Below are 14438 nucleotides of genomic sequence, written 5' to 3'. Positions count from 1 at the left end.
TTGACACTAACGTTAATATAGCTTCTCCACAGCTTTCGCGTAACTTTTTTCTTGCTTGAACAGCATTCTTCACCTTTTCGGCAATGAAAAAATAAAATACGTCGAAAATATTTCTTTCGGCTTTGTCATCACGCACGAGAAACACAACCGCACAGAATCGAACGAATTTTTCTTATACAAATAAACCATGAAATGCCAACTCTGAAAATATATAATAACTACATGGTTTAGAATGAAGTTGGTTGGATAAACGTTCGACTAGCGACACTGGCGTGAAAAAATGAAATTATTCTCCAAACAATCCAATAATAAATAGGTAAAAATCTAAAGAATCTATTTATTTAGTAATACATAAAATGATTTTATATATTTCTTGATAAAAAGATAAAGATTTAAGGAGTCTATTTACAAATTAATACGTAAAATGATTTTATACATTTCTTGATAAAGAGATAAAGATCTAAGGAATTTATTTACAAATTAACCATCTATTGCGTTTCTAATTATTATTTATTTCATGACCACACTCAGTTTTAAATAGAGCAACGGCTATCGTGTATATTTTTTTTAACTCGTCATAAAAATTCATGCAAAAGAGGATTAATATATAAAATGATATTATACATTTCTTGAAATAAAGAGATAAAGGTTTGAAATAAAGAGTCTATTTACGAATTAATACCGCGTTTTCATTAATCGGAGACATCTAGCATAAATAGCTGGTCATTCGAGTTGCAACATGAAACGCCCGTGGCGACTGAGACTCGCCTCTCGAGCGCAAACAGTTAATTTATACTTATTCGCGAGAAAATGTTGATTTATCCTGTATTAGAATCGTGTGGAAGAAATATTATAGAAGAAAGAAAAAAAGAAACAGGAATCAATTAACGCGTCTAACTAGAGCTCGGCGCAGAACTTGGTTAACTCGATTGTAATTATATAGACGATTCAATGGATTTCGATATGTAATTCTCAAAGAGCGTGAATTACACGGATTCAGGACGCGCCGACTGCTCACCTTTTTACCCCATTACGGGGATCACGAGGATCATTAGGAGAGGATAAAAGGTGGAAAAAGTGGTAGAATGGATCGTTCGAGCGAGGGATGTTACGAATTAGATTCGAATTTCGAATTTATAGAATTACGAGGAAGGGGATGGAAGAAATAAACGAAATACGAAATTTCGGATTATCAACTCGAACGAATGTCCAAAAGGGCTAATCTCTTAAGACGATTAACCCTTTAATTTTGATCTAAAAATTTTATCTACCATCACTATCACGAAAGAGCGACGAAGCAACCAGGTAAATATTCAAAAACTTTTTTTTCAAAACTTTTAACATCGATTATATATTCTATATTCACGAATTGATCTATCGTCATAAAAAGGATAAAAATAAAGTAGAAATATGAAAAAGCATTGAATCGAAATTTCAGATATAATATAATTCAAAAATATAATTTCCCATCCAACATCGAATTGATTCCATCGCCGTTGAAAAGGCGTTAACGAAAGAATTCGAAAAAGAAGAAATGAAGAAATTTTAGATTTTCGTAATTCAAATGAACATCTCAAAAGATATAATTTCCAGTTATATTCAACGTCTGAAACCGTAAAAATATTAAAAAAATAGGAAACTGGAAGAGAATGGAGAAATAGAAGAAGGCACAACTAAAGGCACAACTCGAATTAAGAAACGGACGAATATGCAAAAGAGAAGAAGAATAAAAAAGGAAAAAAAAAAAAAGAAATCGTGAGACGGTTAACACGATATTAATAGACGAATACCAGAATGAAAAAGATTGTTTGGATGGAGGAAGGAAGAATGGTCGGGGAACGGGAGAGCAAACAAAGAGAAATCCCTCGATAGTTCTCGATTGATAGAGTTCTCAATAGTATCAATAATGAAGGTATACGATTCAATCAAACACTACGGCTTACACTTGGTATCAGTATGTATACACAGAGCGGTGTGTAATAGGGGTGCTTTAGTTAGCGGGTTGAACGGTCGTCTCAAACCCGCTCCTTTCTCCTCAATGATCGAAGATCTATCGATCCAACCCCGACCATATAGAATTTGTCAAATGTAAAGGTTGGAATTAAACGGGTGATTCGAAATTCAAATTGAAAATTTAATTACATATCAATCGTAACAATAATTAAATCTAGGACCGGCTCGATTTCCATTTTTTACTCATTTCGTTGATGTACGAATTGAATTTAATTAAAAGCGTCGTATCAAAAATTGACGATTGCCGAAATTCATTGAATTGCTGCGCGTACTTTGTTAACATCTTGAAAAAAATGTAACGCGTTCCTGTGTACCAGAATGAGAGAAATTTAAATTGAAAGAAATTTTGCGCCAGAATTTTAATTAATAAGAGTAATTATTAATTAGTTATTAGAAGTAATAAGAGCGATAAATTTTTTTAAAAAAACGTTGATCCAGAAAATTCTTTTGAAATGCACGGACTGTGAAAATGTCTTATCTCTTTTCTGACATTTCTCTTTATATTTTTTTTTTTTTCCCCTTCCAAGACAATTCGAAATAATTGAAGTTCTACGAATCTTTCTACTTTTCAAATAAAAAAGTTTGCTCCGTGTAGAGATCTACAAACGGTGCAATTTATTCATCTTATATAAAAAAAAAATGGCACAAAGAGGATGATAAAAGCAATAATACGTATCGCCTAAAAAAAAAAAAAAAGAAAAGGAATAAATAGAATAAAGCAGATTTCGAATTTATTGAAATTAATAAAATCGATAAACGTGTAAACTCATTTTCTATAAACATTATTATTACGTCTGATATCGAAAACGATAACGACAAACAAAATAAAAAATAAAAGAATAAAAAAGAATGATTAATTTCAAATTGATTTACTCGACAATTTATCGTAACAAATATATATATATATATATATACATGTATATATTATTCAAACGACATAATAAACGACACGGAATATCGAATCTTTTAATTAACGTTCCCTTTTAACTTTATCGATTAATAATTTTAATATCGAGACATTCTCCATGGCGTACTCTTTGTGTATACTTTGTGTGCAAAAGGAGAGGGGGAAATATCTACACCAATATCTAATACGTTGGCACAGTGGTTCGATCGAAAAGTTTTCGAGGATCCGCGACTTAATTAGGATTAACCCAATCGTGATTAATTCAATAGAGAAAACTTTATTTTCGGCTTATACAACACGGAAAGAGAGTTAGCAGCGTTATCAACGTCGGCGTACACTTGTTGATAATCGAGAGGTTAGTGAATAGATACACGGATCGTTAATTCCGTGGAAATTAATTTTTCGTGTTATCCAAATTTCTTTTTTTTTTTTTCTTCTTTACCAGGAGAATATTTTATATAAAACTCTCCAACGTAGGAATTGATTTTTCATCGAATACGAAAACATTCCCTTATTGTTACGGATTATTGTTACTTAACCTATCACGATAACGCGTGGAAAATTCATGCACAAATAAATTCATGAAACGATGGAAACACGCGAGGAATTTTAAAATGGAATAATTCGAACGAATCGAAGAGAAATTACATATCGTTTTTGGTAATATTTGTTTTTATATTCTTTCGTATAATCTCGAATCGCGCATATAAGAAATTATATATTTGTTGTTTCTTAATTTTGATCAATAAATTTATCAATAAATATAGATACACGAATGGAAACAGGTTAAGAGGATTTATTATACGGCGAGGTAAGGAAGGAGGCAGAGTGTCTTGATTGCAAACTTGACTGGAACTCAACTCGGATTGCCTAACCTAGATGCAACTTAAACAGGTGTGTTGAATCAATGTCGAAAAACGCGTCGAACGAAATAAAGAATGGAGGTATGATAAAAATATGAAATGTATTTAGATTTTAAGCGAGATCTCGATCGAAAGAATTGATCGAGAATATATATGGTCGTTGATAAATTAATTGATAAGGAAAGTTGTGGTTTTAACGGCGCAACAGGCGCCCCCTTTACCCTCCTGACCGGAAGTAGTTTGCGTGCAATCGTTCGCCCAACCAGACAATCCATCAGATCGTGCAAGATAAGTGGAATAATAGGTTGTTACCAAAACGGTCACTGCCTTTGGATTTATCTTTCATAAATACCTTTCCATTTTATCCTAAGAAATGCTTAAAAATTTACTTGTTTTAATAGATTTTTCAAAAACACCTGGATTCTCATCTGTGTTCCGTATGTAACTATTATCTATTTGTATTTCAAGTTTAGAGTTTTATCAGACGTCGTAGAACCTTGTCTCGCTGTAAGACGTAAGAATTTCATTTATTTCGACTCTCATTAATGTAATTCATTATTCGTAATTCGAATTTTGAATTTTTTCATCGAAAAATCATCGAATACATTCGATGATCCAATTCATGAATTTTCTTACCACAAAATTATCGAACTCGGAAGAACGTATCGAAAATTTCCTGGTTCGAAAATATTTTCAAAATCAATTAGATCTCTCGTTCGTCTCGTATTTATTATCAATTTATAATCCAAATTTAGAGTTTTATCAGATCGTAATTCACTATGGATTCGTAATTCTAATTTAAAATTTTGTCATCGAAAAATCATCGAATTTAGAAGAATTTTTATCTAATTCGAAAAGATTTTCAAATCACCAATTGGACATTCGTATCTATTACCAATTTATAATCCAATTTTAGAATTTTATCAGTCGTTTATCTATCGATGTACGAATTTCATTCATTTCAACTCTCGTGTGTAATTCACTATAAATTCTAATTTAAAATTTTATCATCGAACCCAGAAGCATTTATCTGTCACAATTCGATCCAAAATTACCTAACTGTGAACAAAAACGTTTCGAAAATTTGCATCCATGATTCGAAAAGATTTTCAAAACCAATTAGAATATCATTCATATCTATTATCAATTTATAATCCAAATTTAGAATTTTATCAGATCGTCGAAAGCTTTGTCTATCGACATAAAAATTTCATTTATTTCAACTCTCGTGTATAATTCACTGTGCATTCGTAATTCGAATTTTGAAAATTTCGTCATCGAAAAATCATCGAATCCAGAAACGAAACGACATCGAGAACTCTATCTATTAACCCAAAGAATATCGCTTATTCTCATTTCATCCGTCACAATTCGATCCAAAATTACTGAACGAAAACGTCTCGAAAATTTGCATCCATGGTTCGAAAAGATTTTCGAAACCAACTATACCTCTCGTTCGTTCGTTCGTCTGCTACCTATTTATTTACAAACTTGGAATTCTATTATCGGAAAATTACCAAACTTGACGAACGTCGGAACAACATCGTCTCTTCTCGACGACGGGGAGGAGAAAGAGAGACACTGTGTCGCGTGTAAGAATCGTATCGAACGGCACGATTACGATTCTCCTTCGGCAACGTCGAATGGGGAACGCGACAAATCGTAACAGGTAAATCCTCCACGGAACGTGATCTGGATGGCGACCTTTCCCCGAGTCAGCATAAAAAAAAGTAGGCAGAGAGAGCGTCCTCTCTGTAATTACAAAGAGGATCGTTTCCCTACCCTTTTGGAAAGGACGACGCCTTCCTTCCTTTCTTCCTTCCTCCCTTCCTTTCTTCCTTCCTTCCTTCCTTTCTCCCTCGAGGAGAATTCGGAGATTTAAGAAAGCAGAGCCGGCGCTTTATCCTCGACGCTCTCGATTCTCGAAATTGTCTCGATCTTTCTCAGGTGTCAGGTGTCGTCTGCTATTCGAAATTAAATCACGGTTCGCATGATCTACGAGAATAATTATCGTCGAGAGTTCGAGGGTGTTTTTTTCCCTCGAAAGTGAGGATCGTTAACGAGAGAAGGGAATAAATATTTTTTCGCGGCATGAAAAATTGGAGGACGGTCCTTCGATTCTCGTTCTGATCGAGCTGGGATTTCCCTTTTTAAATTCTATTCCCTTAGGTCTCGACGACCCCCCTCGTCGACTGGGGGGTTCAAATCGGATCGAAATCGACTCTCTTTTCTCTCTTTCTTTCCCGAATCGGGCAACATTTCTCTCCTCGAAACGGTGTTTATATCCATCTATCCATTATTCCATCTATCCATTGGAGTTTGGAACAATGGAGATGGGACACGAGACGAATTTTTCATTCGTTCCGCTCGCACTTTCCTCCACTTTTTTTTCTCAGGAATCGTTCGAATGCAAGAGTATCCGTAATGGAATAAACTGTGTTCCAACTTTTTCCTCGTCCGTTGGAGGTCCCTTGGGTATATTTCGGTCATCGTCGAAGATATTTTCCATAACATATTTTCCGAAACGGATCGTTTCCTTCCTTCGTATAAAAGGAGTTTTTATACGAAATCGAGCTCGATTTCTATACACGCGTTATCCTCGAATATCCTCGAATATTCTTTCCTCTTCCTCCTCCTCTTCTTAAACGGCGCTGAACGAATACACGAATCCTGTCCAGAATCCTCGAATTCTAGAATTTCGCAGCGTCTCGCACTTAACTTATCGCCCGAGGATATGATTTCCTTGAAAAAGAAAGAAAGAAAGAAAAGAAAAGAAAAGAAAAGAAAGGCACAACACTTGCTCTCGAAATTGCAAAGAGGAAACACGCGGAAAACATTCCATCCGCGCACTCAACAACTCCGATCCGATTTCGAATATTCAAATCTTCACGTATCCAATCCTTCCTCTCCCCCCTCCCAAAATGATCGCTCCTTAAGGGGATAAACAAATTGAAAAATTCTCTCGATGCGTCCCTCGAATTCCAAGAAAACTCGTCGAGAAGGAAAAGTCTCGAGCGGAAGACGAAAGCAAAAGGTTTTTCCTCGAAATGTCGTTGATCCTCTCTCTTCTTCGTCCATTCTCTCTCCCCTCTTCGTCTCTCCATCTTCGATCAAGGAGTGCAGCTTCTTCTCCTTCGTTCACGATAATTTCAGAGAGAGGTTCATTATTTCGAAGGAATCGCGCTTCGATCGAGGGAAGAAGAAGAAGAAGAAGAAGAAGAAGAAGAAGAAGAAAGGAGAAAGATAGTATAGTATAGGATAGGGTTGATCAAGAGAACGATGGAAGATGAAAGGAAGGAAGAAAGGAGAGGAACTGAGTGGAATTGAAATCGAAGCAAGCCTTCCAGGATTATCGAAAAAAGTGAGGGGGACAAGAAACGAGGAAGGAGTTTCTTAAGAATGCCCCGCGATCGGTCCCGACCTTCTTCCCTTCGCGCGTGTGAAAAATTGGAATTTTCACCGGATGGAGATCACGCTTGGCGGGGTGGAAAAGATTAATTTCACGTTCGACTATCAATTACGCGGGGACAAACAAAGCGTTCGTCGTAAGTGAATCGAGAGATAAAGTTTGTTTGCGCGTTGCGTAGGAATCGCTTTACGCTTTCCTCCGCCGGGGCAAGGTGATTGGGGGAGGGGGGGAGGGGGAAGGTGCCGCCGAGAAGAGGAGAGGAAATCCTTAAAAAAAAAAAAAAAAAAAGAAGAAGAAGAAGGAAGGAAAGAAAGAAAGGGAAAAAAAAGTCGGGAATGGAACAACAGAGCGACGAAACGATTTGACGGAAAGAAAAGGGGGTATTGCCCTCCCTCTCCCTCTCCCTCCCTCTCCCTCTCTCTCTCTCTCCGCACTCCAATCAACTCCTCGATCCGACGTGTCGCACAGCCACTCGATTTATCCCGTGATCCTCGATCTCGAGCCTCTCGACGTGTTATACCCGACGGACGTTCCATTATCTCCTCGCGCGTTAATACCCCAAATTACATTAAACAACGTGGCAACAACGAAAAAACACAAAGAGGAAATCGAAGAAGGAGGAGGAGAAAGAAGGAGAAGAAGAAGAAGAAGAAGAAGAAGAGATAAATCATGCTTTGCTTGCCACTATCGATCGTGCTTTCGTGTGTGTGTGTGATAATGGGAAATGGAAAGAAGAAAAATTGGGGAAAGCGAGTCGAGCAACGCGGGAGGATGACACGGCTTTGTTCGAGCACACAACACTTCGTTCTCATGCACGAGGGGCGTGTGTGAAAGAGGAAGGACCACCGCGTTCGTTTGTCGAGATACAGATATATATATATATATATATATATATGTATATGTATACGTATATGTATATATATATATATACGTATAGGTCGCGAATTTTTTGGCGGTCACGATTCGAAGTGGAGAGCGTGCTGTGATGGTTTCTGGGTAAATTCGTGGCTCACCTGGGATAGAATCATGACGTGCGGCAGCTGGCGCGCCTCGCCGCGCACTGACTCTTCCGCACCCCGAGCACAGCCTCCTCTCACCCCCTCCATACCTTCGCCCCTCCTCCTCCCCATCTCTCTCTCTCTCTCTCTCTGCCCGCTCACCACTCGCTCGCTTTCTCGCTCGCCATCCCTCTCTCGCTTACCCCCTCTTTTCCACCCCTCTCTTCAGTTCGCCTCGAAAAAGCGGGCGAAACTCGTGGAACCGCCGCCGCTGCCACCGCCACCGCCACTGCCACTGCCACTGCCACTGCCGTTTCCCTTTCGAATTATTCCCTCCCTCCCTCCCTCCCGACTTATTATTTATTCCGAGCATCCACCACTCGGCTCGTTACTACTTTTTCCACGTTTGCCAACCTCTCGCCGAACCTTATAACGAGGATCTTTGCATTTTTCTTGTTGCGAGGGGGGATATATATATATATATATATATATCTCTTCTTTCTTTCTTGCCTCGAGCTCCGATCCGATTCTTCGAAGGGAAGAAAGAAGAGGAAAGAAGAAGGGAGGGGGTTCAATTATACACTCTCGAACGAGTTTACCGTTCGTGAGCACCGGTCTTCTCATATCGATTGTTGCTTATCCTACTACTTACTCTTTACCCCCGGCTTTTATCCCCGGCCGGATTGTTCATCGTTGCGTGAAATCGTTGTTGAGAGAGAGAGAGAGAGAGAGAGAAATCACCAATTTCTCAAATCAAGAAAGAGAGAACAGATAGAAGTCGTCAGTTCTTCTCTATCGCCTTCCTTCTATTCGTCTGTATTTGACCTACAATAAACCCAACGCGTTCGCGCGTTCAGGGAGGGGGGGGGGGGGGGGGTGTTTATCCTGTGATAATCGGGTTGCGTTGTTGCAACCCCTTCGAATTCGATTAAGTTTTCCAATATGGGACCCGATATACACAGGGTATGTCGAGTTGAATTAACCTTACCGTGGCCCCCCTCCCCCCGAATTATTCGATCGCTCTTGTTCAACGAAGATTGCGCCCACCGTGTCACGCGTGCATGTACGATATGTATATATGTATATATAGCTTCGTTAATTGGATCGGTGGAGGGGGGATGGGTTAATTCTTCTATCCCCTTCGTATCGAATAATGGCGCGTAAATGGCTTCTTGTAGGCAGCAAGTGCTCTGGATGGAGCGTTAGGGAGGTCTTCGATGTTTTATTCGATATGTCCGTGCCCGCATCGTGGAGGCGGCCGAAATCGCGGGAAACCGTGAATACCGTTTAATTTGGTTTTGCGGCCGTGTTGCGGATTTATATATTCGGATTATTATTATTATTGTTGTTATTATTATTATTATTGTTGTTGTTGTTGTTGTTGTTGTTGTTACTATCCATCGACGAAATTGTTTCGCAGCGTGGTGTTGGTCGCACGTTTTGCGTTATATTCATAATTTACTCGTAACAATTGTTTCTTTCGTTTCCAGATTTCCAGATTTCGATGAATAGAATCTTCGATCGAATATTCACGACTCGAACGGGTGAAATTCGAGTGAATTATGTTATTTATATCGGGGTGTGGGGGGGGGGGGGGAAGGCGTAGGCGTGGGTTTATTGGATTCTTCTGGTTCCTGGTTGGAATGTTGGTTGCTTTTTCGAGCCAATAATGGAATTACAGGAATAAGTATCGTGGGTATATTTGGTTGGATACACGTGGGTAGAAGGGTAGAATGATTTCGACGATTTCGATCTTTCTCGTATTCGGGGATTGTTGAATAAAAATTTACGTTGGATGAGGGGGAAATCAAAAGATCGAGAGTAAAAAAAGAAAAGAAAAAAAGGATTTACATATTCGTAAATTTCGACACAAAAAATTTTTATCGTAAAAATTTGGGTTTAAATTATTGATATAAAAAAAGTGAAATCGAATTTTAATCGAAATATATATATATATATGTCGTTCGATCACACGTTTGTAATTTGCCAAACACGTCGAGAATCAAAATAAATATATCGATGTCAAATTTCCTATAATAGATATACGCCGTAGAATAACGAATGTTTACAATTTCGACGGGTGCCTTAATCCAGTATGGAACGTGTCGTCGTCGCGAGCGGTACGTTTATTATCGAGTCGAATCGAGTAAAATTTTAATCTTAAAACTTTGTGCTGCGCAACACACGAGTGATAGTGCAAAAATTGTTTACCAATGGATTTTTTTTTTTTATCAACGAAAATTTGAAAAGTGAGTGGCCAGATCAAAATTATTATTTCGTTTTAAATTTAATTTTTTAAATTAAATTTAGCAGCGTAACATTTGACGATTAGGCTTTTAATTAAAATTAACGAACAATTTTTTTTTTTATTAAAATATCGCTTCAAGGAGATGAGATCGACAATTTCAAAATTTTTTCAAAATACTTTTTCCCTTTTTTCTTTTTTTTCTAATATTATTTTGTAATAGCGGAAGATGGAGCAAAATTTTAAATTTTGCAAAATGTTCAGAATTCATTGGTCTGTCGCGAAAGAAATTGGCACGCAAAAATTGTATATTGAAAAAGATGAAAAAAAAAAAAAAAAAAGAAAAAAAAGAAACGTCGAAAACTTTTGCTTTCACCGTTTTAAAAAGATTTTTCGTCGACGTACGAAAAACTTTCCTTCAAATTAGATGAATTATCCCGTAAAACAGCGTTCCAAAAACCACTCTTGTTGAACCATCGTATATAGATATACATTTTTTGTTCAAATTTACATCGTCTCTTTCTCCTTTTCCTTCTCCTCAATTCTCCTCCTCTCCTCCTACAATTTTAATCGCGCTTTGAGATCCGGTTTAAAGAGAATGCGAAACAAGCTCGCACGATAAACACTTCCATCCATAAAATTTGTATTACATCTCGATCGACGCGCAACTTTCTTTTCTTTTCCCCTCCCCCTGTAGATCAAAGATAAACGCGTGATTTATGTATAAATTCTTGAATCATCGTTGTCACGCCATGAATAAATACGGAGACGTATTTCTTGTATACGACACGTATATGCTCTTAGAAAAGATGGAGGTTCGATAGGTTGGTCCACGAACCGATAGGCGCTTAAGCTTCCGACTTATATATATGTACCTTTCATCGATTCTCCCTCTTTTTTTACTTCGCTTCGATAAAATCGACCAAACGTTTCCTCCTCGTGGGGGAGGAGGAATATCCTTTTTCGAAAAAAAGAAAAAAGGATGGAGGGGAAGGGGGAGGGGCATGAGGAAAAAATGAAGGGGGGATTAGTTATATATAGCAAACGCTTATTAACGGATCTTTTTTTTTTAATCGAAATTCAAAATTCCAAATTCGATTCCTTCTCGTGGAGGAATATCTTTTTCGAAAAAAAAAAAGGAGGGAGGAGGGGAAAGGAGAAAATGAAGGAGGGATTAGTTATAGCAAACGCTTATTAATCTTGTTTTTTTAATCGAAATTCAAAATTCCAAATTTGATTCTTTCTCGTGGAGGAATATCCTTTTTCGAAAAAAAGAAAAAAGAAAAAGGGGAGGGGTGAAAACGAGAAAGGGAAAATTCAAATCAAATTCGATTCCTCCTCGCGGAGAAATATCTTTTTCGAAAAAAGAAAAGGGAGAAGATGAGAAAATTCAAACCAAATTCGATTCCTCCTTATAAAGAAATTCCTTTTTCTTTCATTCATTTCTAATGTATTTGGATTTACTTTCTCATCTTTCCTCTTCCCCCTTTTCTTTTTTCTTTTTTCGAAAAAAAGTATTACTCCACGAGAAGAGAACTCGAGAATCGAACTCTGGTTTGAATTTCGATTTAAAAAAAGACTCGTTAATTTGGTACAATTCACATTTCGCCCTTCATTTTCTCCCTCCTCCCCCCTTCTTTTTTCTTTTTTCGAAAAAGATATTCCTCCACGAGGAGAGAACTCGAGAATCCAGCTTTGGTGATTTGAATTTCGATTCGAAAAAATATTCGTTAATGCGTCTGGTATGATCGATCCACCTTTCATTTTCTCATCCTCTTCTCTCCTCTTTTCTTTTTCTTTCCACTTAACCAAAAATTCAAACCTCCAAATCCAAAGCTCGATTCGTTCTAATTATAATAGAACTTCCGCTCGTGTGGAACAAGGATCGCGAAATAACCGTTTCTCATCGAGTCGCCGTGTTATTTCGCGAGATCTAAAACCGGTGGTGGAAACCGAACCGCTGGTCGAATTAAAAAGAAAAACAAGTGGAGGAAGAGACACGATCGATTAGCGATGAAAGGCCTGGTTTAACGAACCTTTTAAACGATAAATTGGACGATAAATCGAGATTAAGGAAAGAGGGGGGGGAAGAGAGATTGTCGATATCGTAGTTAACGAATCGTTGCCGCCATAACTGAACTAGTGATCCTTGTCGACTCAGAAGGAAAGGAGTATATATATATATATATTCGTTGGAGAAATTTGCACGAGTCGAAAAATTTCAGAACTCGGATCGGGGAAAAGTCGAAAAATCTAAAAAAAAGAAAAATTGGGTCGACTATTTAAAAAACTTCTATTCTCGTTCAATTCTTAATAAAGCGATCGCGAAGGATTCAATGAAATTCTCGTTTCGAGCGACAAAAATATTCGGAGTGAAACGAATTAAGGGCAAGTATTTCCATAAGATTACGCCCAGAAGGGAGGGAAAATAAGGGGGTAAGAATCGGGTTAAGCGCGATAGAAAAAAGAAAAAAGGGATTTTCTTATTCTATGTTCTTTCTCGAATATTTAAAAAAAAAAAATTTTTCTCAAATCTTGGAAACTTCCATAATTTTCCATTGTTTTTTTCGAATTATTATTTTATTACGAAGAGATTCGTTTTCTTTCGAGTAACTCAGTGACGAAAAGAAAGAACCTGTTGCATGTCTCTCGAAGAATGCGAGTCGTTATGAGAACCACTGACGGAAAGCCGATATGCAGTTTCCAAGACTGGATTCTTAACGTCATCCGTCCAAGATAGTTGGAGGAATTGTTTGAAGAATTTCGCTTCGTTCGTCACACTTGCTTTCTCTTCCTCTTCCAATTCTTTGGATACGCGTTCCTCATATCGCGATATCGCGACGCGATGAATAACCGCGTTATCGGTTACGAGAGGCGAAGGAAAACCTATTGTTCCATTGGCATTCTTTCGAGGGACGCGAGAGCAATGGCTTCTCTCGATCGTTCGATTCGTTCGATTCGTTTGTGCAGTTCATCTTATCCGATCGATCTAAAAATAAAACCGCGATCAAGATGGAGACTTGGTAAAAAAATTTCAATCGTAAGTTTTTATTTTCCATTTTCTTTTCTTTTCTTCTTCTTATTCGCTAGAAATTATTTTCTATCGTAGTATCAGTTAATTTGTGCGGGAAATGTGAATTCGTAAATTTTACAAATTGTGACAGTCGCACGATCGTAAACTTTCGAAAACTTTGTTAACTTTATCGTGCTCCCCGTAATCTGATCGCGAACAGGTGTCCATTTTGTATTTTGCTCGCGATTTATCGTAATTATAGATGCAATCTCTAAGAAAATACACGCTTTTGCCAAAAATTCTTACCTTCAGTTCCAAAACAGAGTAATTTCCATTACTGATTACTTAAGAACAAATTATTCGAAATATCTCAATTTTCCAAGTATTTCCAAAATTAGAATTAAATTATACACTAACTCGTCAGAATTTTTCATGTTCTGCTTCTCACGAGCGAGTCGAAATCAAAATCCAAATCTCGATAAAAAATCTAAAATCGAACGAAACAAAAATCTTGTCCTAAAAATTCGTAAAATTCGTATTCGACTTCGATAAAACAAAATAAAAGAAAATTCACTAGGAAACTAGTAACTTTCTCCTTCCACGTTTTCCCCCAGCTCATGATGATGCGTGTTTTTTTCGAGCACAAAAGATGGCGATACCGCGTGATACAGATAATCAGTTTATCCAGCCATACTTGCCCCACTTCGCGTATTATGACCGTAAGGTAAGGTATATTCGCTCGACGGGGGGAAATCCCTTATCTGGGTGCCCGTCACTCGTTGAATTTCCCCGCTACTAATTTAAACCCTCTGCCCATGCCGTTTCGCCGGCTTAACTTATCTCGCTTTAATCCTGGCCGCGTCCTAAAATTCTAAAGAGAGTCGAATCGACTTTCTCCTCCTCCTCCTCCTCTCCTTTATTTCTCCGACAAAAGGGATGCCGGTTCATATCGCGATTTATCAAATGCTCCTGATAAACTTGGACCTATTG

General features: G+C 37.7%; 1 protein-coding gene across 1 annotated transcript in view; it reads right to left on the bottom strand.

Moving 5' to 3' along the window:
• LOC122712958 (dopamine receptor 1-like) overlaps nt 1–8231 on the bottom strand; it is a 41409-nt gene extending 33178 nt beyond the window's left edge. Inside the window, exon 1 of the mRNA XM_043933032.1 lies at nt 8206–8231. Coding sequence (XP_043788967.1) covers nt 8206–8220 — 15 coding nt within the window. The 5' untranslated portion in view covers nt 8221–8231. The remainder of the gene's footprint in view (nt 1–8205) is intronic.
• Between the last annotated feature and the right edge of the window lie 6207 nt (nt 8232–14438).

Source organism: Apis laboriosa, unplaced genomic scaffold (assembly GCF_014066325.1).
Source record: "Apis laboriosa isolate Shangri-la unplaced genomic scaffold, ASM1406632v1 scaffold21_cov150, whole genome shotgun sequence".
Classification (NCBI taxonomy): Eukaryota; Metazoa; Arthropoda; class Insecta; order Hymenoptera; family Apidae; genus Apis; species Apis laboriosa.
Note: the sequence above shows the minus strand (reverse complement) of the source record. Positions and strands in the feature narration are given on the sequence as shown.